This window comes from Leptodactylus fuscus, chromosome 7, assembly GCF_031893055.1.
Source record: "Leptodactylus fuscus isolate aLepFus1 chromosome 7, aLepFus1.hap2, whole genome shotgun sequence".
Classification (NCBI taxonomy): Eukaryota; Metazoa; Chordata; class Amphibia; order Anura; family Leptodactylidae; genus Leptodactylus; species Leptodactylus fuscus.
Window position 1 is genome coordinate 79,768,426 of NC_134271.1, and position 24,391 is coordinate 79,792,816.

General features: G+C 42.1%; 1 protein-coding gene across 18 annotated transcripts in view; it reads left to right on the forward strand.

Moving 5' to 3' along the window:
• Positions 1-24,391, forward strand: part of NRXN3 (neurexin 3) — a 338,395-nt gene that overhangs the window by 5,320 nt on the left and 308,684 nt on the right. For 12 of the 18 annotated variants that reach the window (XR_012717248.1, XM_075282338.1, XM_075282351.1 and 9 more), the window contains exons 2-4: positions 10,382-10,399; positions 10,860-10,888; positions 11,600-11,618. Coding sequence is in view for 17 of the 18 variants with exons in the window: in XM_075282338.1 (XP_075138439.1) it covers positions 10,382-10,399; positions 10,860-10,888; positions 11,600-11,618 (66 nt within the window). In the remaining variant the exon portion in view is untranslated. Of the gene's footprint in view, positions 1-10,381; positions 10,400-10,859; positions 10,890-11,599; positions 11,619-24,391 lie in introns of all 18 variants that reach the window. The other 6 variants (XM_075282340.1, XM_075282345.1, XM_075282355.1 and 3 more) reach the window with 1 other exon arrangement.

Genomic DNA, 24,391 nt, shown 5'->3' on the forward strand with positions numbered 1-24,391 from the left:
TTCCTTATAGATATAATTGAAGCTGAAAGTCTGCAGAGGAAACTTCTGTGAACTTTCTGTGCAAAGCGCTGTGAGAAGAACTGCGATGCGTTGCCACCATGGCTTTTCCTGCAGCGTTTTTTTGGCTGCAGAACAACACGTAGGGCCTTAGCCTAGAACATATTTCCCCTCATTTGCATATGGAAATAATGGCAATTTACTTGAAAGTACAGTTGCAAAGCTGAATAAGAGGTATATTTGAAAACTGTATGAACTCTTCTGCAAAGTACAGGAATTAAGTTTCTAACAAATTCACAGAGCTCTTTTTGGTGCCTTTTACTACATGGGTATCTTCGATCCACCTGTTAGCTCTCCATGTCTATGCACTGGCCTAATTGGGTTTTCCAGTCCCAAATATTTTTTTTTTCGTAGTGACGACCAGAACTGTGGGGCTGCTGGATGCTGGTAGTGAATGGGCAACACATGCAGGACTGCTCTTACTGAAGTAATAGCAGTGCCACTGCAATCCTCCAGAACCACTGGTTTGCAGTGGATGGGGCTGCTGTGCCTGCCCACTAGGAGCTTCTGGCACCTGGAGGCTACTGCAACAACTAATCAATGCAGGGCCTGGGTATCAGTCACTGACTGATCACATACTCATACCTCTCAACTTTCCATGGACAAAAAGGGGGACAAAACGTGTTTAGTGCAGTGTTGCAAATTTAGCTCCACCCACTTTGAAATTGACCCCGCCCATTACAATCCATTTCTCTTTGTGCTCCCCACACAGTATAATGCTCCTACAGTCAGCCTTATATTAGATGCCTCTATATTATAATATTCTCCTCAAATTGACCCCACATTATAAAGTCTCTCTCCAGCTGCCCTAGTTTAATGCCCCCTCCAGCTTCTCCAGTTTAAACTGGTGGCAACTACATGGGGGCATTAAACTGGTGGCAACTAGAGGTGGCTGCAGTAATATGGGAACCTCAGATTTTAAAGGTTTTTGATAAATGGGGGCCTTGCTTGATGGAGAATAAGATGTTTGTATGATTAAAATTAGAGATGAGCGAACAGTGTTCTATCGAACACATGTTCGATCGGATATCAGGGTGTTCGCCATGTTCGAATCGAATCGAACACCACGTGGTAAAGTGCGCCAAAATTCGATTCCCCTCCCACCTTCCCTGGCGCCTTTTTTGCACCAATAACAGCGCAGGGGAGGTGGGACAGGAACTACGACACTGGGGGCATTGAAAAAAATTGGAAAAAGTCATTGGCTGCCGAAATCAGGTGACCTCCATTTTAGACGAATAGTGGATTTCAAATCCGGGTCATATGAGAATGTGAACTTTGTGACTATGAGACAGGGATAGCTGTACAGGCAGGGATAGCTAGGGATAACCTTTATTTAGGGGGGAATGTTATTAAAAATAACTTTTTGGGGCTCTATCGGGTGTGTAATTGTGATTTTTGTGAGATAAACTTTTTCCCATAGGGATGCATTGGCCAGCGCTGATTGGCCGAATTCCGTACTCTGGCCAATCAGTGCTGGCCAATGCATTCTATTAGCTTGATGAAGCAGAGTGTGCACAAGGGTTCAAGCGCACCCTCGGCTCTGATGTAGGAGAGCCGAGGGTGCACTTGAACCCTTGTGCACCCTCAGCTCTGCTACATCAGAGCCGAGGGTGCGCTTGAACCCTTGTGCACACTCTGCTTCATCAAGCTAATAGAATGCATTGGCCAGCGCTGATTGGCCAATGTATTCTATTAGCCTGATGAAGTAGAGCTGAATGTGTGTGCTAAGCACACACATTCAGCTCTACTTCATCGGGCTAATAGAATGCATTGGCCAGCGCTGATTGGCCAGAGTACGGAACTCGACCAATCAGCGCTGGCTCTGCTGGAGGAGGCGGAGTCTAAGATCGCTCCACACCAGTCTCCATTCAGGTCCGACCTTAGACTCCGCCTCCTCCGGCAGAGCCAGCGCTGATTGGCCGAAGGCTGGCCAATGCATTCCTATGCGAATGCAGAGACTTAGCAGTGCTGAGTCAGTTTTGCTCAACTACACATCTGATGCACACTCGGCACTGCTACATCAGATGTAGCAATCTGATGTAGCAGAGCCGAGGGTGCACTAGAACCCCTGTGCAAACTCAGTTCACGCTAATAGAATGCATTGGCCAGCGCTGATTGGCCAATGCATTCTATTAGCCCGATGAAGTAGAGCTGAATGTGTGTGCTAAGCACACACATTCAGCACTGCTTCATCACGCCAATACAATGCATTAGCCAGTGCTGATTGGCCAGAGTACGGAATTCGGCCAATCAGCGCTGGCTCTGCTGGAGGAGGCGGAGTCTAAGATCGCTCCACACCAGTCTCCATTCAGGTCCGACCTTAGACTCCGCCTCCTCCAGCAGAGCCAGCGCTGATTGGCCGAATTCCGTACTCTGGCCAATCAGCACTGGCTAATGCATTGTATTGGCTTGATGAAGCAGTGCTGAATGTGTGTGCTTAGCACACACATTCAGCTCTACTTCATCGGGCTAATAGAATGCATTGGCCAGCGCTGATTGGCCGAATTCCGTACTCTGGCCAATCAGCACTGGCTAATGCATTGTATTGGCTTGATGAAGCAGTGCTGAATGTGTGTGCTTAGCACACACATTCAGCTCTACTTCATCGGGCTAATAGAATGCATTGGCCAATCAGCGCTGGCCAATGCATTCTATTAGCGTGAACTGAGTTTGCACAGGGGTTCTAGTGCACCCTCGGCTCTGCTACATCAGATTGCTACATCTGATGTAGCAGTGCCGAGTGTGCATCAGATGTGTAGTTGAGCAAAACTGACTCAGCACTGCTAAGTCTGCATTCGCATAGGAATGCATTGGCCAGCCTTCGGCCAATCAGCGCTGGCTCTGCCGGAGGAGGCGGAGTCTAAGGTCGGACCTGAATGGAGACTGGTGTGGAGCGATCTTAGACTCCGCCTCCTCCAGCAGAGCCAGCGCTGATTGGCCGAATTCCGTACTCTGGCCAATCAGCACTGGCTAATGCATTGTATTGGCTTGATGAAGCAGTGCTGAATGTGTGTGCTTAGCACACACATTCAGCTCTACTTCATCGGGCTAATAGAATGCATTGGCCAATCAGCGCTGGCCAATGCATTCTATTAGCGTGAACTGAGTTTGCACAGGGGTTCTAGTGCACCCTCGGCTCTGCTACATCAGATTGCTACATCTGATGTAGCAGTGCCGAGTGTGCATCAGATGTGTAGTTGAGCAAAACTGACTCAGCACTGCTAAGTCTGCATTCGCATAGGAATGCATTGGCCAGCCTTCGGCCAATCAGCGCTGGCTCTGCCGGAGGAGGCGGAGTCTAAGGTCGGACCTGAATGGAGACTGGTGTGGAGCTATCTTAGACTCCGCCTCCTCCAGCAGAGCCAGCGCTGATTGGTCGAGTTCCGTACTCTGGCCAATCAGCACTGGCCAATGCATTTCTATGGGGAAAAGTTAGCTTGCGAAAATCGCAAACTGACAGGGATTTCCATGAAATAAAGTGACTTTTATGCCCCCAGACATGCTTCCCCTGCTGTCCCAGTGTCATTCCAGGGTGTTGGTATCATTTCCTGGGGTGTCATAGTGGACTTGGTGACCCTCCAGACACGAATTTGGGTTTCCCCCTTAACGAGTTTATGTTCCCCATAGACTATAATGGGGTTCGAAACCCATTCGAACACTCGAACAGTGAGCGGCTGTTCGAATCGAATTTCGAACCTCGAACATTTTAGTGTTCGCTCATCTCTAATTAAAATGTCTAGACTTATCCAAATTGCTATGAAAGTAAAGGGGCAACAAGGTTCTGTTTGCATTTAATAAAATCGTTCAATTATTTTAAATGAGTTGTCTGGGACAAAAACTTAGGGGAAGGCAAATGTTTAATAAAAGGAATCTGATTCTGATCCCTTCTCTTCCGCTTTGTTTCAGTACAGTCGCCAGTAGACTTCTGCGTTCCTCTCTGGCAGACCTATGATGATGTAAAGGGCTTCTCGTATGACTTCTGTAACCAGTCACAGGCCTCAGTGATCATATGCGCTGTTCAGCCATGTCCTCACTGCAGAGATTGCAGCAGCAATGATGTGGCCGAGAAAACCTGATTTAGGCTTTGGTTACACCTACGTTGGGTGATTCTTCAGGAACTCTATCCCTGATTTTGCTTGAAATATACGGAGATAAAATTCCTGCAAGCAGGACTCCTCTCTGCCATTTTCGGGCAGAAACCCACGTGGACCACATTAGTCTGTGGGGTATGTTTCCACGGGTAACCGCTGTTTAAGCGGATTGGGTTTCCGTTTTGTGGATTCGTAAGCAGACTTGAAGTACAGAAACCCCAAAGCTAGTATGCACCTAGTGTTAGGTTAAGACCGTTGCAGAAAAGCTACTTTTGTTTTTTGTTTTTTTCTTTAAGCCAAAAGAGAAGTGGATTTGGCAGAAGGGGAAAGTATAACCGCTTTCTTCGTCATATTTCCCTTTTCAAGATGCTTTGGCTTTAGAGAGAAAAAAAAAAAACTTTCTGCAATGTGGGGTCTTGGAATAAGGTGGAGGACACCTTGGGAAATAGTTGGTTTTTCGTTGTCAGCGATCCCAAAAACCTTATACCAAGTATATGGCCAAAAGCAGCCCCACTCCTATAAGTCAATGGGATCAGGGCTATTGTTCCAAGCGCCACCTCAACACTGTATAAATCAAAAACTTCCTACAATGTACAGAGCTGCATATAATGTAGAGGTGGTGCCTGGAGCTGCAGCAGGGCTTGTATACGAGCAGGGCTGCCTCTGACCATATACTTGGTATATGGCTTCTCTTGGTCACACCAGCTAATCGGAGGTTCAAATTCTGAACAACCCCTTTTTAATGTTTTGGTTTTGAAGCTATAATGGCACTTTAATGCAGCCTTAAACGTATGAAATACAATGTAATTCTGCACCATTACCAGTCTGCATGTATGTCTCTTAACTCTTACTAGTCCTTCAAAGTGGACCAAATCATCATGTGTTTTTCTCCTTTACTGACCACGGAACCCCAGGAACTTTGGCTTTCCCCAATGATGATTTGCATGTCGAAGATCTCAACAAAACGATTCAGTACATGTATGAGAACAAGAAATACAAAAAGATGGTGCTGTATATTGAGGCCTGTGAGTCTGACTCCATGGTGAACCATCTGCCCAGTAACATTTATGGCTGACCTTTGCCATGCTTACCAAATAGTTCAGAAGAATGGAATCCCATACATAGCCAACAATGAAGAAAACCCAACCAAAGGCATCATTATCAACCGACCCAATGGGCCAGACGTGTATGCTGGAGTGCTGAAAGTTTTAATGCTCACTAACCAAATCACATGTACTCATGTGCTATTGATTTTTCTAACACAGCTGACTTTCAGATAATCCTTTACAAGATCCTCCTTCTACATATGCTTCTTAATGTTTTCTAAAATTTGTATGATATTTGTCACTTGTCATTTTCTTTTTAGGCAATAATTTTGGATGGAATTTGTTTTTGGCTATATGTTATTGTCTTGCCTTAATTACAGGTACCTGGACAACTGGGCGTAGTGTATGTACTCCAGGCTGAGAGAAACATGTTATTTTTTTTATCTTGACTTTAATATCTTGGGTTATGGGGACATATTTCCTGGAAAGTCATCATTAATCTAACTGATCCTTTCTTCCACAGAGCGAACAATGGGTCTTCTAGTCTGGCAGTAGAGGGGTTAATAGTGAAATGTGGCTTATCTGATTGTGCATCAGTAATCTCTTCCTATTCTAGCTCACTTGGCTGAGCTTCCTCCCCCTCTCAAACCCATCAAGGTCCAGACCCTATCAGGGTCCCGTCTGGGCAGCAGATTGCCCCAAATGATCATTGGACAGGAGAAATCTCTCTTGCTTAATGTTCCGTTACAGAATCATTTGTTACAATGAAATCTCTTGTGTCCAGAGGGGATCAGCCCTGAATGTAGGGGTGCGGGCACTGTGGGATCGGATTCAGAGCAGGGTTTCGACATGGAGATGGAGCAGTGACAAGGAGACATTCAGTATATTATTGTTTTCGGAAGCACACAGATAATGAGGATTAAGAAGTCATCTGTGTTTGTGCTGTAATGAGGTCAACTCCCCCCCCCCCCTCCTTCCCTATACACATCACATGATGAGGGGCCGGTTTTACTGTTAAACATTCATCCAATTTGATTAAATGGTTTTTTGTCTGCTGCCCAGTAGTTTGAGTGACAGCTGCTCCTTGAAACGGCCTGGCTTCTGAGTTTAAACAGTTAGCAAAGGGTTAACCGAGGCATTTCTTACATGTATAAGTGCAGAATTAGCATCAGATGTGGATACAGTGGATAAAAGATCAGACTGACTGCTAAATCCACTGGGCTCAACAGTTAATTTGCTCTGCTCCTAATACCACTGGAGGTAAATATTTAATACCCAGGTGACTTGCTGGCCTTTTATTCAGGTTTCCAGTGTGTTATATGATACATTCTCGCGGAACGCCATCAGGGTCCTTTCTCTGTTGTGCAAACAGGCCATGGATACAGTCTGTAAAAGAGAGGGATGTGTATTTATATGAACCCCCCCCCCCCCCCCCAGACTTCAACAGGAGGCAGAAAAACATTAAGACCCAAAAAAATAGTCTATTAAACATATTGTGTAGATAAGGAATATGTGGTCTAGAGCTCCAGCACAAAGAATTTGGAGCTCCTTATATTAGGGGCTTTTTTATGATTTGACTTATTTTACCCTAGCACGTTTGTTTTTTTTCCAACATATTTATCAAAATGTCTAAAGTTGCTTAATAAATTTCTTGTAATTCTGTAGGGAGGATTCCAGATTTTTGGTGCATTTTTTAAAAAGCCAAGATGGAAGTGGCATACATATGGTTGTGCAAAAATTTAGCAACGTTTTAAAAAGTTGCATATAGATTAAAGTCTAGTTTACACCTATGCACCATCTAATCCACTCTCACATTTCAAGTCACTTTTGAAAAAATCCACATTAGGTGCAAAGCATTAAAAAATGGAGCAAAGAATTATGAGGCGCACACAAGGTGGGGAAAAAAAAGCGCAGCGTAGGGAAAAGAACACACACCTGAATTCTGGTGCAAAAGCAATGCTAAATTGCCCCATTTTATGTTCTAGATTATGATTCCACAGGCAAGCCTATGTGCTGTTGTATTTGTCCCCCTTAGGCTAAGGCCTCACACAGGGAATCGCTGCAAAAAAAGAATGCGTCGGAAAGCATCAAGCTTTTTTCCGAGGCGGTTTCCTCTGCGGGCTTTCTGCCTGTGGTAGCATCATGCAGCCGATACGCTGCCTGTGGTGCACAATTCAACAGGAGTTCTGGTTGCATGTGACTGCTGCTGTTTTAGAGTAAACCCTTTTAGCATTGTATTTTGCCTAAACATGCATTCAGACAGCCAAGTTGGAAAAAACTACATTTTTATGCTGTCGTTTTTGATTTTCTAGTTTAAACTAGATAAATGTAATTCTCCTATAAAATAAAAAAAATCATCAAATCTGCATGCAGGAGAAAGCTAAGAAATAAAATACATTCATGCTTACCCGCATCCTCCCTTCTGTTCCTGCACTAGGCTAGCATCACCACCTCAGTCACGGCTCTTGGTAGTAATGGAGCGCGAAAAGAGGGAAGGATGCAGCGAAGTATAAAATGCATTTTTATTTTTATTTCCAAGCCCATCCCTGCTGGATGCATTTAATTTTATGATCGTAGGCAACCCTTTTAACTGCACCTAACCTTGCTCTTAACCTCTGTTAGTTCCTCCTGTTCCATAATCACATAGAACCCCACAGAGGTTCAGTATGACCACATAGCAGTTTATGTACAGTGTTATGGCTCTCACACAGATCTGTAATACAGTTGTGTACTTTAGGCCTTGTATCCAGAGTAAATCCTTTAGCCAATGTGGAGGGGAGTGCTGGGAAAATGTCATCTGTGTCTTGCTGGAAACCCACCCTTCCCAGATTAACCATGGCAGACAGAAATTGGGTCACAAATCTTGTGCTCCTGGATTACAGAAGAAGCCGTGGCTGCATGGGCAGTACAAGAACAAAGATCACATGTTATGTATTTTAATGACTTATTTGTGCCATTAACTTCCAGGGTGTTGTGCTATATCTTTACCCTCTTTGTATTTCATATGTAAAAGAAATGATAAAAATGAGGAACAAGCATCCAAAACAAATACAATAAAACAGTAAAAGTTCTGAATGTGGTAAGAGAATAATATGAAATCCCATATTTACATATATTTCAATATCACTGGAGCAGCAGTAGTGACCTCCTGGGAGTAGTAGTTCTTTACCACACTTAAGCTAATGCTCCACATTGCAGAAAAGCTGCCGTTTTTGATATATATTTATAAAGTCGGGAGTGGATTTAACAGAACGATGTGAGGGCTTCCTTTGTATTATCTTTCAAGCCACTCTTGACTTTGGCTTAAAAAATGCAACAAAATCTCTAACAAAAACAGCAGCTTTATTTTTTTCTAACTTCTCCTGTTGATTGAGACTAAAGAGGGAAAATTTCACAGATGACTGTTTGTAGCTGGCAAAAAACAGGTTAACATGCTCACTCCACATACGCAGCGGCGCTCATGTTTCCTAATGATGTTTGAACAGGATGGGTAAGTGGACGCCAGGCTGCGTGAGATGTGAGATCAAATGTCTCAGGAAACACAGGGGATAAAGGTATGAAAGGCAGCGTAGATTAAATATTTACTCTCTCTGCCATATCTATGCCTTCACCTGTGCAGCACTGCCATTGTGGTGCAAGGTGCATCTTAGCATATGACATGATGTGCAGTCCTCACACGCGCCTCATCTTCCTTTAGGGTGCATTCATATGGTTCCAGTTTTTAGGTGGTGGTTTTCATTTTACAGGTGAAGCACATTTATTTAAGGCTAAGGCCCCACATAGCAAGCTAAAGCCATAAAGCACTGTGGAAAACTCTGTAGTTGAAATGCATCGCGTTCTTTTTCTGCAGTGCGCTTCATAGAAAGTTTGCAGACTGCAGACTTTCTCTCCCTATTTATACCTATACGGAAACCTCCAGCCTCTCCATAGGTCTAATTGACATGCTGCGACTTACAAAAATAAAATTTTGTAGATGGGATTAGCCAGAATCCCAACCACTTTGTAGTAACTATAAAACACTGCGGTTTTTGCTATGGCGCTTCAGCCACAGCCAAATTGTGGCATTTTTGCAGTGTGGGGTGACGGCCTAGAGGGGTTTTTCTGCCCATAATGCATTTTTCCTACTGATGACCTCTCCACAGGAGGGTTCATCAATAGCTGATATGTGGAGTTCAACTCCCAGAACAAACATAGACCAGTTGTTTAAGCCCTCACTTTCTGAAAACGCAGCATTTTTCCTGTTGCTGAAACGGAGCTGAGAAAACCACTGCATCTTACAGTACCAGCAAAGTGGATGAGATTCTGGCTAATCCCATCAACCTATTGTGGGGGGGGGGGGAACCTCTGCGCAAAAGCTGCATCTTGAAAAACCCAGCATCTCAAGTTTTACCTGTAAAAACACTCACATTTTCCCTATAGATTTAATTTTAAAAGAAAACAAAAAACCGCTGCGGGATAAAAAAAAAATATATATATATTTTTAAAGCTGTGTTCCGCAGTGAGGGGTCCTAGGCAGTCTCCGGGTGCTGGAAGCTGATGAAGTGGGTAGGGAACGAATAAATCAAGTAATAGTAGCAGATCTGCAGCACTCTGGTGCCACCACTATAGAGTGGACAAGGCAGTAGCTCTGCTCCTACTACCCCCACAGATCAAATCCTCATGACTTCTCCTGTAGATCGAGTAGCGTGTTCTCTGCTCACTGCTAGTTACTGGACTGTATAACTGTTAGCAACTTTTACCACTCAGGTGCATCACTAGCTTTTGCCTCTGCTTCCCAGCTGTACAACAACTTCGTAGCTAGAATAGTGGACATATATCCGAGAGCAGTAAATATTGCAAAGCTGAGGGGGTTTAGATGTATTGATGGTGACAATGATGATGAAGAATCCGGAGGCTCTTGGAGATTTATATCTTACTCTGCTGACTTTGATAACTATGAATATTTTCTAACAAATATTCTTTCAGGTGTGTGATGATCTGCTCCCCGGTGGACAGATGCTGAAGAGACCCCGATCCATGCACAGTGACCGTCACTTGCATGAGTGCATGTTAGGTGGTGGGGGATTGTTCTATGCTGTTTGCATGAGATGTCCTACTCCATGCAACATTGGTGCTGTGTGATCCCAGCTTCACTCTCTTTTTTTTTTTTTTTTCTCTTTCCTCCCACTTCTCTCAATGCCACATTAGATGTCAATGACATTCCAGGTGAGTGTCTGCACTGTCCAAAGTAAAATGTTGCCTTTAACTATCGTTAAATACCTTGAGTTTATTAAATTATTTACAGTTATGAAGTGTATTAATCCCTTAACAGCTCTGTGTGTTACTGGTAGCAAGTAACTGGTAGACTGTTCGGGACTCCAATCTCATGTGCAGAAGTAGTGAAGAGTATAGCACATGAAGGCATTCCCAAGTACTGGGCCTGTGTTTAGCTCATGACTGTTATACATTTGCCCGGGTTTAGTAAGGTACTATTTCTTGCTCAATATACTGTATTTCATTACCTAAAGAGCCAGCTTTCCTGCATGTTGTCGAAAGCTGAGATAGGGTGTGATGAGGATGCCATACTTGTGTTTTAAGTATGTGACTCCACATTCCTTTTTGCTGGTGTGTAACTTTGTTCTTTGTTGCTTTCTTGATCCATTCCGATCTCTCTCTTCCTCTCAAGGACTAGCCAATCTCATGGTTGATGACCAAGGTATGCTGTCCCACCAGACACTATGCTATTTTCTTCCATTTTTTTTTTCCATTTGACCTTCTGTATCAATCAAACCTTGATATGATAGAATGTGCATTTCCTCATACAATAATCTCTCCATGAGTGGTGTTTGTTTCCAATGGAGGTGATGGGATAAATAAGGGAGAGTTGGTTTTCCTGTGACCCACACCTTATATCCCTAAACCTATGCAATGGTCGAGAGGTAACATGATTTTGGACTCAACACAGATTCCTGGTTAACAGGAGTGCTAGTATTAGCGTCAATAGCACATCTGGCTACCATTTGCTTGGTTATGTAACCATAGAGAAAGCACATATAACTGCAGTTTACAGTAGCCAATGGCTGAGCTGTGAGATTGCAGATTCAGCAAAATAAAATATACAGCTTATTTTATTCCTAGAAAGTAGTCATTGTGATGTCACCACGTGCCTCATCCCTTTAGTGATGTCACTACTTCCTGTAGATTAAATGACCGTGACCTAACAAAGCCAACTGTTCCAGTGTTCTGTGCTGTGGGTCTAACCATTGCAGGACAGGTGTTTTGTGCAGTGTTCAGGTGTGCTGTGTGTTTTATCATACATCATTTTTGTATTTACTGCTTTGTGAGCATGCTGCCTAAAATGATGTGTCTGACGTGCCTTCTCTCTATATGACGCTCCCTTCCTGCTGTCCTGGATTCCACCTTCCGGCTGTAGGTAGAAGTAAAGGTAGATGACTTGTTCATTACTCTATGTTGTGTCTGTGTTCTGATATGCTATGCATTATATATCGCCTGTGATTCCTGTCATGCTCATTCATAACATGGATCATGACATCTGGTGGGTTACATTTGGATCTCCTATTTTTGATGGGTCTTATTCTGGGTGAAATCTCTAGTATTACATATGAAGAAGCTGTAACTACACATTATAGTTCAGAATTATGTTTCTCTGTAATAGTAAAGATGTAAGTAAATTTACTGTGGGTATCTGTCTTCATATTACAATTCGCAAAGGACATATAGATGAATTTTATCATGCTTGTCATGTTAATCTTCATTTGTTCTTTGATAGTTTGTCCTTGCATGTGGAACCATATTGTTTCTATTAGTTCACTTTTGTTTCTTACAAAGGCAGTATTAAGGGTTGGGTGTTTTATTTCCCGTTTTGATGGAAGAAACCACATGATTTCATATCTCAAGTGATGACCTGAGGTATTCCATTGGAGGATGTTTTTAACATGGCGCTTTTGCTCATGTTCCATGTTAGAGCTGTCATGTAGTGACACAGCTGAGACTTTGGAATTCTGATAAAATTTTGTGTTTTATTTGGTGTTGACTATGAGGCTAATATACATGTAATACCCAATATCTATGTAATGTACCCTTATCTTTTATATGTAATTACTTGTTACATTGTGAACCCCTTTAACTAAACCTCCACTTTATCCATGACCTGATGCTACTCCTAGTTCATCTGAAGGATGTCTAATCCTTCTATTGAAGTAAAGTATGTACTTAAAATAAATGATCTTCCTTCTATGGTGGCATGAAAAGGAGGTATACAGAGCTAGCTGAAGAGTGATGTCAGACCCAGACAGTTCAGTACCTTGGGATGGAGTAGTGTGCTGCTATTGTACAGATCCAGGATTGTTGGCGTGAGGGGATGTATAGTTATGATGTGTGGTAGAAATGTAATATATATTCTAATAATTATAATCTGCGCCAAATGTAGGGTCTTGTGATTAATTATTCTTTAGTTGACTCTGCAATTCTGAATTCTATACAAATTATTTCTCATATTTGAACCCTGTATTGTAAATGATACCCATTACCTATTAATACAGAGTGAATTATTGCATTATTCATTTTTGTGCAGACGGGGTCAGAGAGGAACTTGCTTGATTTGTTGTCCTCTGTAAATTAGTTAGAATTTGCTACATTGTGCCGAGCTCCAAACGTGAGTGAATTGATGCTTTGGCACTGTGTAATGTGGGCACAGCCAGGGGTCTAGGTTACTGCCCACAGCTCTAGGTTTCTCAATCGTATGGTCATGTTTAATCCTTTTACTATGTGGATTTATAATGATGAGGGAACATTATTCCTTCCATTCTTTGATGTGTACTCATGTCCAAAGAAAAATGAAATTTTTTATTACTGTGTGATTTGTAATGAGGGACTGGAGAAGAAATGGTTGGAGCCTTCAATGAAGAGAGGTGAGGAAGGTTCTGTGCACTCGGACACTCCAGTCTAAGGCTGTAATCACACTGAGTAACGCTGGCGTTTTTTGTGCTTACTTTTGCACATGGCGCCGCGTTAACGCCGCGCTATTTTGCGGTGGCAATGCCCGGCGTTAACGCGGCGCTATGTGGAAAAATAAGCACAAAAAACGCCAGCGTTACTCAGTGTGAATACAGCCTTAAAGTGCTTGGTCTATGAGCTGACAGTCCTACATGAAGGTGACTGTGAGGATATGAGAGCATCCAATGGGTGTGGAGCAGGTGTGCTTGATGTAAATCTGTTCCGTCTCTCTCTCAGACTTGCACCCTCAGGCAGCTGAACACTTATGTTTCTCCGTCAGCTCGGTACCGTGAGGGGACTGATTTACATAAGGATGTGACTGTGGCAATTTGCTTGCAAATTAGGCCCCTCTGAATATACACAGATTGCGCAGGGGGCTGGAGACCCCCAGAAAACCTCATTGTAACCCTAGCTATGCCAGAGACCTTCTCATTTCATAGATTTTCTACATTCCTCTAAATATTCTTGTCTAACCACATGAATAATGTCAAAAATGTATGTTAAAGAGAAAGGAAGAATCTATTGTACATCATGAGTTAGTATACTGAGATTATACGCAGCGCAGAATGAGACTGTACATGGTTAGTAAGATGTAAGGAAACAAAGGGTGGCCTAATAGATGGGTAGAAAATTATATAAAATTGTGGAACTTACTAAGTTTAATCTAATAAACAGAGGAGTATATAGTCTATTGAACAGGAAGAATAGAGAGTAATCTGTGATATGAAAGTGGAGGCAGTAGTCGTAGATGGGAGGCAGGTCAGCCTTGGCATTTATATATACAATACAAGTTTGTAAAGATTGTGACCTAGAATGCAGTATGATCCAGAGGATTGTGTAACAATGAACATGCTCTGTAAAGGGGCAGACTACACCATTTCTGCCCCGTCATTAGCCATTGGAAGTTCCCTAGTGCATTATGGCCAACTGGATAGACCCATGACTGTCTGACCTGTGACACTCACAGACCTGTCTGTTCGCATAAAATTTTAGTTTGTCACTGGATATTTTTGTTTATGCACAAGGTGTCTGCTTCTATGAAGAGCCCTGTCTGTCACTGTCACCCCATTGTCAGAGGAATATTTCATGCTAACCACACTGTATCTCAGCTCCCAAAGTCCTTCAGAGAATTTATTAGATCTGACACAATGACTAATTGCTGAAATGAGACCTCTCTGTGTCATCAAGGCTTCCGGCCTGGCTTCATTGCTGTGCTCCTCATCAGTACACATGGCCAGGGATTGATCTGTTTGGTCTACTTGTTGTGGGGCAATAGGGACATTCAGATGTATACAGTTGTGCCCAAAAGTATTTGGACAGTGGCAAAAATTTCATAATATAGCTTCTAGCATGGTAGGTTTGGAACAAAGCTATCAAGATATTATTGATGTGTAGACTTTCATTTTTTAATTTTAAAAATATATTGTATTAACCATCTAGAATTGGCAACCTTAAAAAAAAAAAACAAACCAATAAACAAAAAAACAAAACAAACAATAGTCTCTCTAATGTCACTGATTCAGAAGTATTGTATTTGGAGCAGTTTCATGGTCTGATGTGGCCTGTTATTATTTCAGAAGATAAGTCTGGAGCTGATTTTAAGTTTTAAGGAGTTTGCATTCGGTAGCCATTTGTATGTCTGTAAATATGTTGGAATTATTTCCTTCACAATCGCTTGCCAACTCACATTTCATTCTCAAACTGGTATCAAAGTTTAAAGTAAAAAAAAAAAAAAAAAAAAAAAAAAAAAAATGCGTAAATGTTTGACCATTTTTGTAATCGACTTCATGACCATGACAAACATGGGAGTTGGTGGCTGTCTTGCTGGTGCTCAGCCCCAACACCCACAAAGTTCAGTTGTTTTTATGGGAAGCCAATTTACTTATCAATATATTCTTGACATGTCGCAGAAAATTGGGGAACCCAGAGAGAATACATGCCAACAAGGGCAGAACATAAAAGCTACATACCTGTGGTCAGATTCAAACTCAGGGCCCCGGCATTGAAAGCCAACAGTGCTAACCACGAAGCCTCTGTATTTGATAGATGACACTCTGAAGTTCTCCCTAGCCATGCTGTAACCAAGCAAATAACTTGACCTTGACACCCCCCCCCCCTTCCCACTGATAGTACTCGTCCATAGATGAGTACTGGGGAGGTGTTCCTCACTGCTCTCACAGTATAGGCACTACTGTGAGGAAGGGCGTTCTTGACTGACTGTCAGAAACGCCCTTCCAATGGTGAAAGGCTTCGTTACCGGGACTGATAGCTCTTCACCTGGGGTACAGAACATGAAAGCCGATAGTGCGCTGAATTCAGCGCACTGTCTGCTTTCTAGCGGTGTATAAAACTGCATGTGTCCCAGATGGTGAAAGGTCCTCTTTAAGTTTTAACTCCTGAACAATAATCCAAGACATTGGCAAAAATAAAATTGAGCATGAAACCAAATTCTAGCACATTTTTATTAGTAAATCTTTCCCACTTTCTGTCTCCACACATCTATGCTCAAAGTTGACCAATACTGTCTATCAGAATATGACTGGTTTAAGCAGGCCTTATGGTGTTGTACTTGCTCAGGCTGGCTGCCACAGCCACTATGTCCCAGCGGATCCTCCATCTCACTTCTGGCAGCTTTGTGTAGTGTAGTTGGACCCAAGAAACTGCCAAACACTCTTTGACGGAACCAAGACCAAGTAATAGGTAAACCATGCAGAATAAGTCACACAACTCTGTATAGAGAAGATGCAGGAATCTCCCTGATATAAGCCAGCGGCTTAACTTTAGGGGGTGTAGAAGGTGTAGTTGCACCGGGCCTAGGAGCCTTAGGGGGCCCATTAGCTCTTGCATCAGTATTGAGATTGCAGCTTCCATCTAGCCCAGGGGTAGGGAACCTTCGGCTCTCCAGCTGCTGTGAAACTACAACTCCCAACATGCTCCATTCATGTCAATGGGAGTTCCAAGAACAGCAGAGCAAGTAAGCATGCTGGGAATTGTAGTTTTGCAACAGCTGGAGAGCCATACGTTCCCTACCCCTGATCTAGCCCAAAAACCAAGGAGACCCACAGATTACCCTAACCACACTAAGGTGGATTAAACTCCATAGCACTGTAACCATCACTATCAAGAATTCGCTGTAGGGATGTGGTAGGGGGCCTCAGACAAAAGATTGCATCGGGGACCACAAGACATTAGTTAAACCACTGGGTATGAACTCTGTTCTCAGGTGACTCTCTCGACTGTACTCCAACTGGGCCTCAAGTTCTTATGGCTGCTTCCATGGGACAGACAGAACCAATTAACCCGATTACTGTCTGCATATGAACTGCCTGAAGGGTGCAAATGTCTCTCTTTGTATACCACACACCCTTGTCCTGATCTAACCCAACATCACACTTCAGCCAGTGCAGTGTTCTGCCCCTTGACATCCATCTAGGCACAACAAATGTTTCGCATTCTCTTGCAATACCTGTAAGAAAACACCCCACAGTACAAGCGTCTCCACACTGAGACCCCCCTATGGTTGTAGTCTAAGGGGGTTAAGTATTCTGCTACCATACAGTCCAGCGTGTTCCAAATCTAGTTTACAGACAATTATATTCTCACCAACACTTAGGTCTATTGGTTTAAAGGACAGGTTACATTGCTGTGACGTGAAAAAATATTGGTAATGTTATACTTGTTTTGACCATGAAAGCGCAACTCTGTTTCTGTATTTTAACCTTGTTGCCCGCTGTGTTAGCTTTACACACGCTATACCGCCTGCGTTATCATTAAAGACGGCTATCAGACCGCAGTACAATAACTGTTCCAAAAACCGCTCGGGTAGGGGGGCCGAATCCAGGCTCCTCTGTAGCTGCTAATCCCACTGAATGGAAATTACAAAATGCCTTCTCCCTCCCCCTCCGTCTGATTTAATCTGATAAATAAGACATTTTGGATAATAATTAGTATTAGACTGTGCAATGTTTTATTTCTATGTTTGATCTAATAAATCGGAGTTGTAGGCGATTGAATTAACCCTTTCCTCTCCTGTGCCTTTATCCCTCACATGATATTTAACTCCTTCGTGGACTTCATTAGCTGACAATGGAACTTGTGTATCGATTGTGTCACAAATGCTGCAAACATGGCAGGAAAGATTGTGACAAATGGTTCTTTTCTGTAGCTTTTATTCTATCCATGAGACAAATCTACTTTCAGAAAGCCAGGTTTCACTAAATTATTGACTTTCAGAAATTTTTCACAATGAGGATGAATGAGCTGAAGAAATTTCCGCCAGTTTTTTATTAAATTCTTATGTTTTATATTAAATGTAGAGAAATGTCTGGGACATAACTAAAGGTACTTTTCATGGTAGGTGGTGACCTGTCTTCTGGTAGTAATGAAGATTTGGATGTCTTTCAGTTTGATCTAACATAGGAAACCTGCCTCAAGTCAAAGTATTTTCCTGAAGATCTGTTGGGAGCATCATAGACAGCTTTTAGTTTTAGAACTTCGATTGCAAGCTTTGCGGTATAAGGAACACATAGCGATACAGGAAGATGAATGGCTTCCAGCAGGGAAGGAGTTAACTGGTCCCCAGTGGGTTCGGCAGGTGCATTGACATGAAAGCTAATACAGTGTGTGGATCCGTGTAAAAACAATCAGTAGAAAACACACATCCCAGATGGCTGCTTGGCCTGTGACCTCCTTTTAATAAGCTACTCAGGGCTAATTATTGCTCCCTTTCAGGCAGGGTAATTTACTCTTTGGCTTTTTTTTATTTTAAAGACGCCGCACGGTGCCATTTTTCTTCCCAGTCCCTCCTGATATCATGCGCTAGACTCTGCTGTCACAGAAGGTCATTTAATTTGACACCAATAATGATGCTAAACAGCGGGATCTGTGAGGGTGGGGGGTGATTGAGAGGATAGAGGAGTCGGAGGAAACGGACTCTATTACATAATAGAGTGGGGTAAATGCATGCTGCTGGGACGGGTGCCTTCATATTGGGACTGAATGGGAGACTCTATTGTAGAGGAGGTCACACACACACAGTCCTGGTCCAATATCTTAAGGCCAGAACAGCTATTTAGGCTGGATTTGTACAGTGCTTTTCTTCACAAAAATGCACACATTTTTATATTTTTGTAAACTGCACATGTGACTCCAGCCTGATGACTTGTAGTCATTGCGGAAAAAAACCCCCTCTGCAATAAGTCTGTTGTTGAAGTTGTTCACTAAGGCTAAGGTCCTACGTTGTGGGTCTTTTAAGCCAAAGCCAGGAGTGGATTGAGCAAAAGTTAAGTTTGAGCTTCCTGTATATTTCCCATCCATTTGTAGCCATTCTTGGTTTTGGCTCAAAAAAACGCAACAAAATCTACAAGAAAAAAAATCTGTGTTTCTGCAACACAGTTTGCCAGTTTTCTGGATTAGAAAGGTCACAACTTTTAGAAAACTTGCAAGAGTGGTGAAAATAAAAATGAGGGGTGGGGGGTGAGCAATCTTTTCACAGCCACCACATTTATTATAATTGTCGCCCGAATATGTGGCTGCTTCAGATAACGTTATTGTGATATGTAAACAGACAAGATGGCAAGTAGTAAGGGGTTGTGGGTAACCAGCCAGTTACATGTGTGACCCTCTTCTTCACCACACCATTTTTTTTTTTAATTTTTTTTTTTAAGTTTTACATGTAATTTCTTCTTTTTTTTTGCATCTTACGTTTTCTTGATCTTCAGAATGAATTTTGGAGATATCTGGCTGTCATTTCTGAATGTTTAGGAGAAATTAGGAGTAGATCTTTAAAAGGGCAACTCCAGTTATTACACTGACTAATCTCTAATGAAGACCTACAAGAAATTTTGATTGGTGAGGTCAGATTTACTCTTGTTATGATTCTGGTCTGAAAAACTGTTAGGCCCTACGGCGTCACATGACCTTTTTAAGAGCAATGAGAGTGAATGAATGTATTCACATGTCCATTTTTGTTGATAGAGAGAGAAATAATAGCCATTTATAAAAGAAAAAAAACAAAAACAAAACCCTAGACATGTTCTATCTTTGTCTGTTTACAGTTATTGACCTCTGAGTTGCATCTGTTTAAAATAAATTGGTGGGTTGAAGCAAAAAAATAAAATAAAAATTATGAACTGTCCATTGTGAATTAAAAACTGATGATGCTTGAGTACCCAAAACTGACAAACTAACAGAGAATGGATTCAAAACGAGTACACAACGATGCCTAAAAACGCATTGATTTATTATCTTCACCGGCTGAGAAATGAATACAGTTGTGTGAATATAGCCTTAGACTGGAATCATGAAGACTATATTAGTGCAGTATTTAGCCAAACACAGGAGTGAATGCAAATCTAGAAGTATCAATTGTTCCTCTTAGGCCAAGGTCCCACATGGTGTGTTTTTAAAACCAAAAAAAACCTGACTTAAAATGGTTAATAGAACTCGTGTCAACTTTTGCACTGTTGACCTTCTTCAGAAAAGTCAGCAGAATCTTCAGCTCCCCCAAGCACTTTAGCAGCTTCATTGTAGCAGACAGTGTGGGTCTCCGAGCCTGATAAAATGCTTGTCTACACTATGATATAGCTGGAAATATTAACTAGAGAAACAACTATCAACTGAATTAAAGCTGATGCGGTAGCAAAGAAACCAGTACTGGTACTAAGGTATTTTATCTAATTCAGTACCAAACTTAGAGATACGCATGTACTACTGAAATAGCCGCTCTCCTTTTGATACAATCGATTCCATGCACCTCTTAGACTTGTCTACATCTTGTAATAACCCCTTGCTGTACATTAGGTAATATGGCCTTTCTTATAGTGATATGGACTATATTTTAGATGCAGCAGTTTTCCATTGTAATTGTCCTCAAATATCTTTATTTTTAAATAACTAAAAAAACACATTTCATACAGTCATTATTTAAAGGGGTTTAGTATTATTTTTTCTTGGACAACCCCTTTAAGAAAAGATCTTTGATTTCAACATGCCCAATCCATTTAAGAGAGACTTCTCCACCAGAGCTGTCTTGCAGTGGTTTATTTCTGTCTCTTCCTTGAGAATATGCATACATGGACGATGTACATGGGGGAAGATTTGAAGTAAGTGTTCTAAGACCTTATTCACACTATAGTGTTTTGCATCAGTGTGGGTTTGCCGAGAACAGAGCAGTCTGCTTCCCCTGCTTCATTTTCTGTGTATCGATTGTTGAGAACAGCTGATTGTTGGGGGTGCTGTGTGTCTGATGCCCACTGATATCTTCAAATTGGTTACCAGAATCATAAAAGCACTTTCAGATTAAGGCCTCGTTCACATCTGTGTTGGTGTTCCGCCGGGGGAGTCCGCATGAGGACCCCTCGAATGGAATACCGAACGCAACAGCAAATGGTGTGACAGTGAAAGCACACGAACCCCGTAGATTATAATGGGGTCTGTGTTCTTGCCGCCAGATCTCCGCAGGGATCATGTGGACAGCAGTTCACAATCTACTTTCCTGTCCGCGTGATTCATGCAGGCAGCGCGTGGCAAGCACACGGACCCTATTATAATCTTTGGGGTCCGTGTGCTTTTACTGCACAGTGCTTGCAGTTGCATTTGGTATTCCATTCAGGGGGTCCTCATGCAGACTCCCCGAATGGAATACAGAATGCAGATGTGAACAAGGGGTAAGTCTTCGTGTTGTGGGAACAAAACCATACGTACTACAGTGCTAAACTGAATGAGATTTTGTTTAATCTCAACCACACATTGTGGAAAAAAGTTCCAGAAGAACTTAGTTTTCAAAATGCACGTGTTTTTCATGCAACATGTTAATTTTAGCTATGGAATCGCAATAGTTTACCCTATATATTTTAATAGGGGAAGAAAAAAACGCAGCAAAAACTCTGGGGAGAGAGGGAAAAAAAAGCAATGTGTTTTTGTGCTTGTAAAAGGATGGTCATATTTATAAAAAAAAAATAAAAAAAAAATTCTATTTTTTGCACAGGCACATGGTGTACTAAATTTTGTGTTCATCGACAACAAACCAAACAGATACAAATATTTATTACATTGATTTCTGTGCAAACGGATAGACATACTTTTGTGTCCATATTTGCATCTATTAAACAGATCTGCTAAATAGATGTAAAAAAATGTGATCTGAATGTCTCCTTTGGTTGAGGCTCCGCGTTGCAGAAAGGCAGCTTTTTTTTGCTGCAGCTTTCGCTGCCTTTTTTTTTTTTTGCCAAAGGCAGAAGTGGCTAGAAAAGGAATAGAAAATATCTAGGGAGCTCTTATACCTTCTACTTTCTGCTCAATCCTCTCCTGGCTTTGGCTCAAAAAAACCCCCAAAAACACACCGCAAAATCTGCAACAAAAAAAAACTACGTTTCCGCAATGTGGGGCTTCAGCTGTAGATGGGTAGATGTCATGGCAGTGTAATTATATTACGATCATATTCAATGAAGTCAGGAGCAGGAGGTGGGACTGTGACAGCCTTTCAGACATGATGTATAGACTGGTTGCTAGCGTTAATAGATGGAATCGCTGTTACTATAGTATAAGGTGTGTAAATCCGATGAACATATCATAATTATATTAATATATATGTATTGGTAGCAGGGGGCGGGGCTGTGACACCTGTGTTACACTTCTGTTACAATACTGAAATTGATTATGAGATGGCACAATAAACCAACACATGATTGGTTGGGGAAGGGGTGTCTCCTGGATTTTATATGGATTATAAGATGGCACAATAAACCAACACATGATTGGTTGGGGAAGGGGTGTCTCCTGGATTTTATATGGCTCCTGCTTTTAAACAGTCTGCACCCATCACCCCCGCCCATTACATCCGTTATACTGTAATTTATACTTCCTTATTGATTGACTGTTTGGGTTTATGATGATTTTGTAAAGATGCGGGGATATGATGGATATCGCTTTTCTGGACAGCCCTGACATATTGGTGCATTATAAATGAGTGTAGTTAATTTGCAGCTTTTCCCCTGCAGAGCTTACACTCTATTTGGTAGCTCCGTCATGCTGTGTGCACCCTTAGCAATTGCTTCCTTTTCCTGGTTTGTGTCATATTGGAGATAAATACCCCTTGACCGTTATCTCTCTGATTTATGTCCAAGGCTTTTCTTTCTCTTGGAGGCTTTTTTTTTTTCCTTCTCATTTGTATTTTGCTCTCTGTCTGTGGCTCCCTCCCTTCTTCTCCTCCATTTATCTTTCATTTCTCCCCTCTTATCTCAGCTTTCCAGTCTCCAGTTATTTAATGGATTATTAACCCTTTCTTGTGTGCAGATGACTCTGCACTGTGTGTCCATGCGTGTGAAGCGCTTAGAGATTAGTTACGGGTCATCGGCCTAGGAAGGACACTGCTGTGGATATTTGATTTCATGTCATTGTGTGGAGTCACTTGTGTATCTATAGAGCCCATTCAATGGACTATCGGTCACCTCTATTTCATTGACTTTTTCATCCTTTCTATTGTTTTTTTGCCATGCTTCCTGTGGGTTTGCTGCTAAAGAGAGATGACCATTACATGCCACATTACTTAGAGGTACCCCTAAACATCAGTGAAGGAGTAACACCTGAAGTAGCTGAAATAGGTAGATTAGATTGATCTTTGGTGGTTCATGTAGTGATGATCCATGTGTTTGGTGCTTGACATAACTCTACATTGAGATTGTACACTGTTGTGAACTTCCAACCTTGTCTACAGTTTGGGTAAGGAAAAAGTTTGCAGTTTTCTTTTTAATGGTTTTTCTAAGCAAAACCCCCTACTAATATACACAGTCCAGTCACATTAATGTGACCACCTGTCAAAATCCAGAATAACCACCTTTGGCAGAGCAGAGTGCTGCGAGACGTGCAGGAAGAGAGGGGATGTTGTGATGATGTTCACTGGGATGTTGAGCCATGCCGACTCCATTGCTATGGTCAGCTGTTCTAGGTTTACCCGGTTGAGCATCCATGGCGCGAAAAACCGGATCGAGGGGGTCCCACAGATTGTCGATTGGGTTCCAGTCCGGGGAATTTGCGGGCCAAGGGAGTACGGTAAACTCATCCTGATGCTCCTCGAACCATGCACATATACTGCGAGCTTTATGACACGTCGCATTGTCCTGCTGGTAGATGCAATCATCCTGAGGAAAAACAATTCGCATGTAGGGGTGAACATGGTGCGCAAGGATAGATGCATACCTGTGTTGATCCATTGTGCCTTCCACAATGATGAGTGCACCCAGATGGCTGACGACACGTGCCTTCTGTGATTGGTTATTTAACATTGACGTCAAAAGTAGGCGGTGGTCACATTAATATGACTGGACTGTATATAACACCAAGTACCCCCAAGGTAATGACTATACACTGTTCTGCTTGTTACAAACAAAGCTTGAGCGTTTTCTAAACAACCCCCCAAAAAACTTGCTATGAACCCCCTAGGGTTATCACAGTCTACAATTAAGCCTACATTCACACGAGCGTTGAAACATTTTTCACCACTGTTTGAATGTGAGGGGAAACGTTTCCATAGATTCCCTCATAGATTTAAGCCTATTGATGTATCGATGAAAACAGATTAAAAATAGGACAACACCTATTCTTTGACGGTCCATTAGTCTAATATTTTGACTCTCCTTTTTATTTCTTTTCTCTGTATCTACTTATAGGACTTTCGTGAAAATCTGATGTAGTTTTAGGTTAAGTTTATACAGAACTATAGATTCCGACTTTCAAGTGTCATTTTTGGCATAAACCTCTTTTCCTTTTATCTTGATAGTTTTTTCAGATACGTCAAATCCATTAAAAATAAAACAAAAAACACCTTTTAAAACTGCAGCACAATAAAAATTAGTCTTTGCACTGGTCTGGATACTGGCTGAGTCATTTTCCTTCTTTAGATGGAAAACGCGTTCAGGTATCCTGAAGAAAAGACTACTTGGAATATTGTCGGTAATGGGGTTATCCATGAGTGGGAAATGCACTGCTTAGTTCTTCTTGGGGTGATGGAGGTCAAGGTACCAGGAAGGAGGAAAGTTAATGCTGAGGATGAAGCGTATTAGAGGCTGGCAGAGCCCACAGGAGCTCTCACATACTTGTAGTCTTCACTCACTAGGACAATCGCAAGGTCCTAGCTGACACCAGCAGTGATTGATGTCTCCTGAGAAGATGTCCAGTATGATATGGGCAGCACGTTACAGGCAA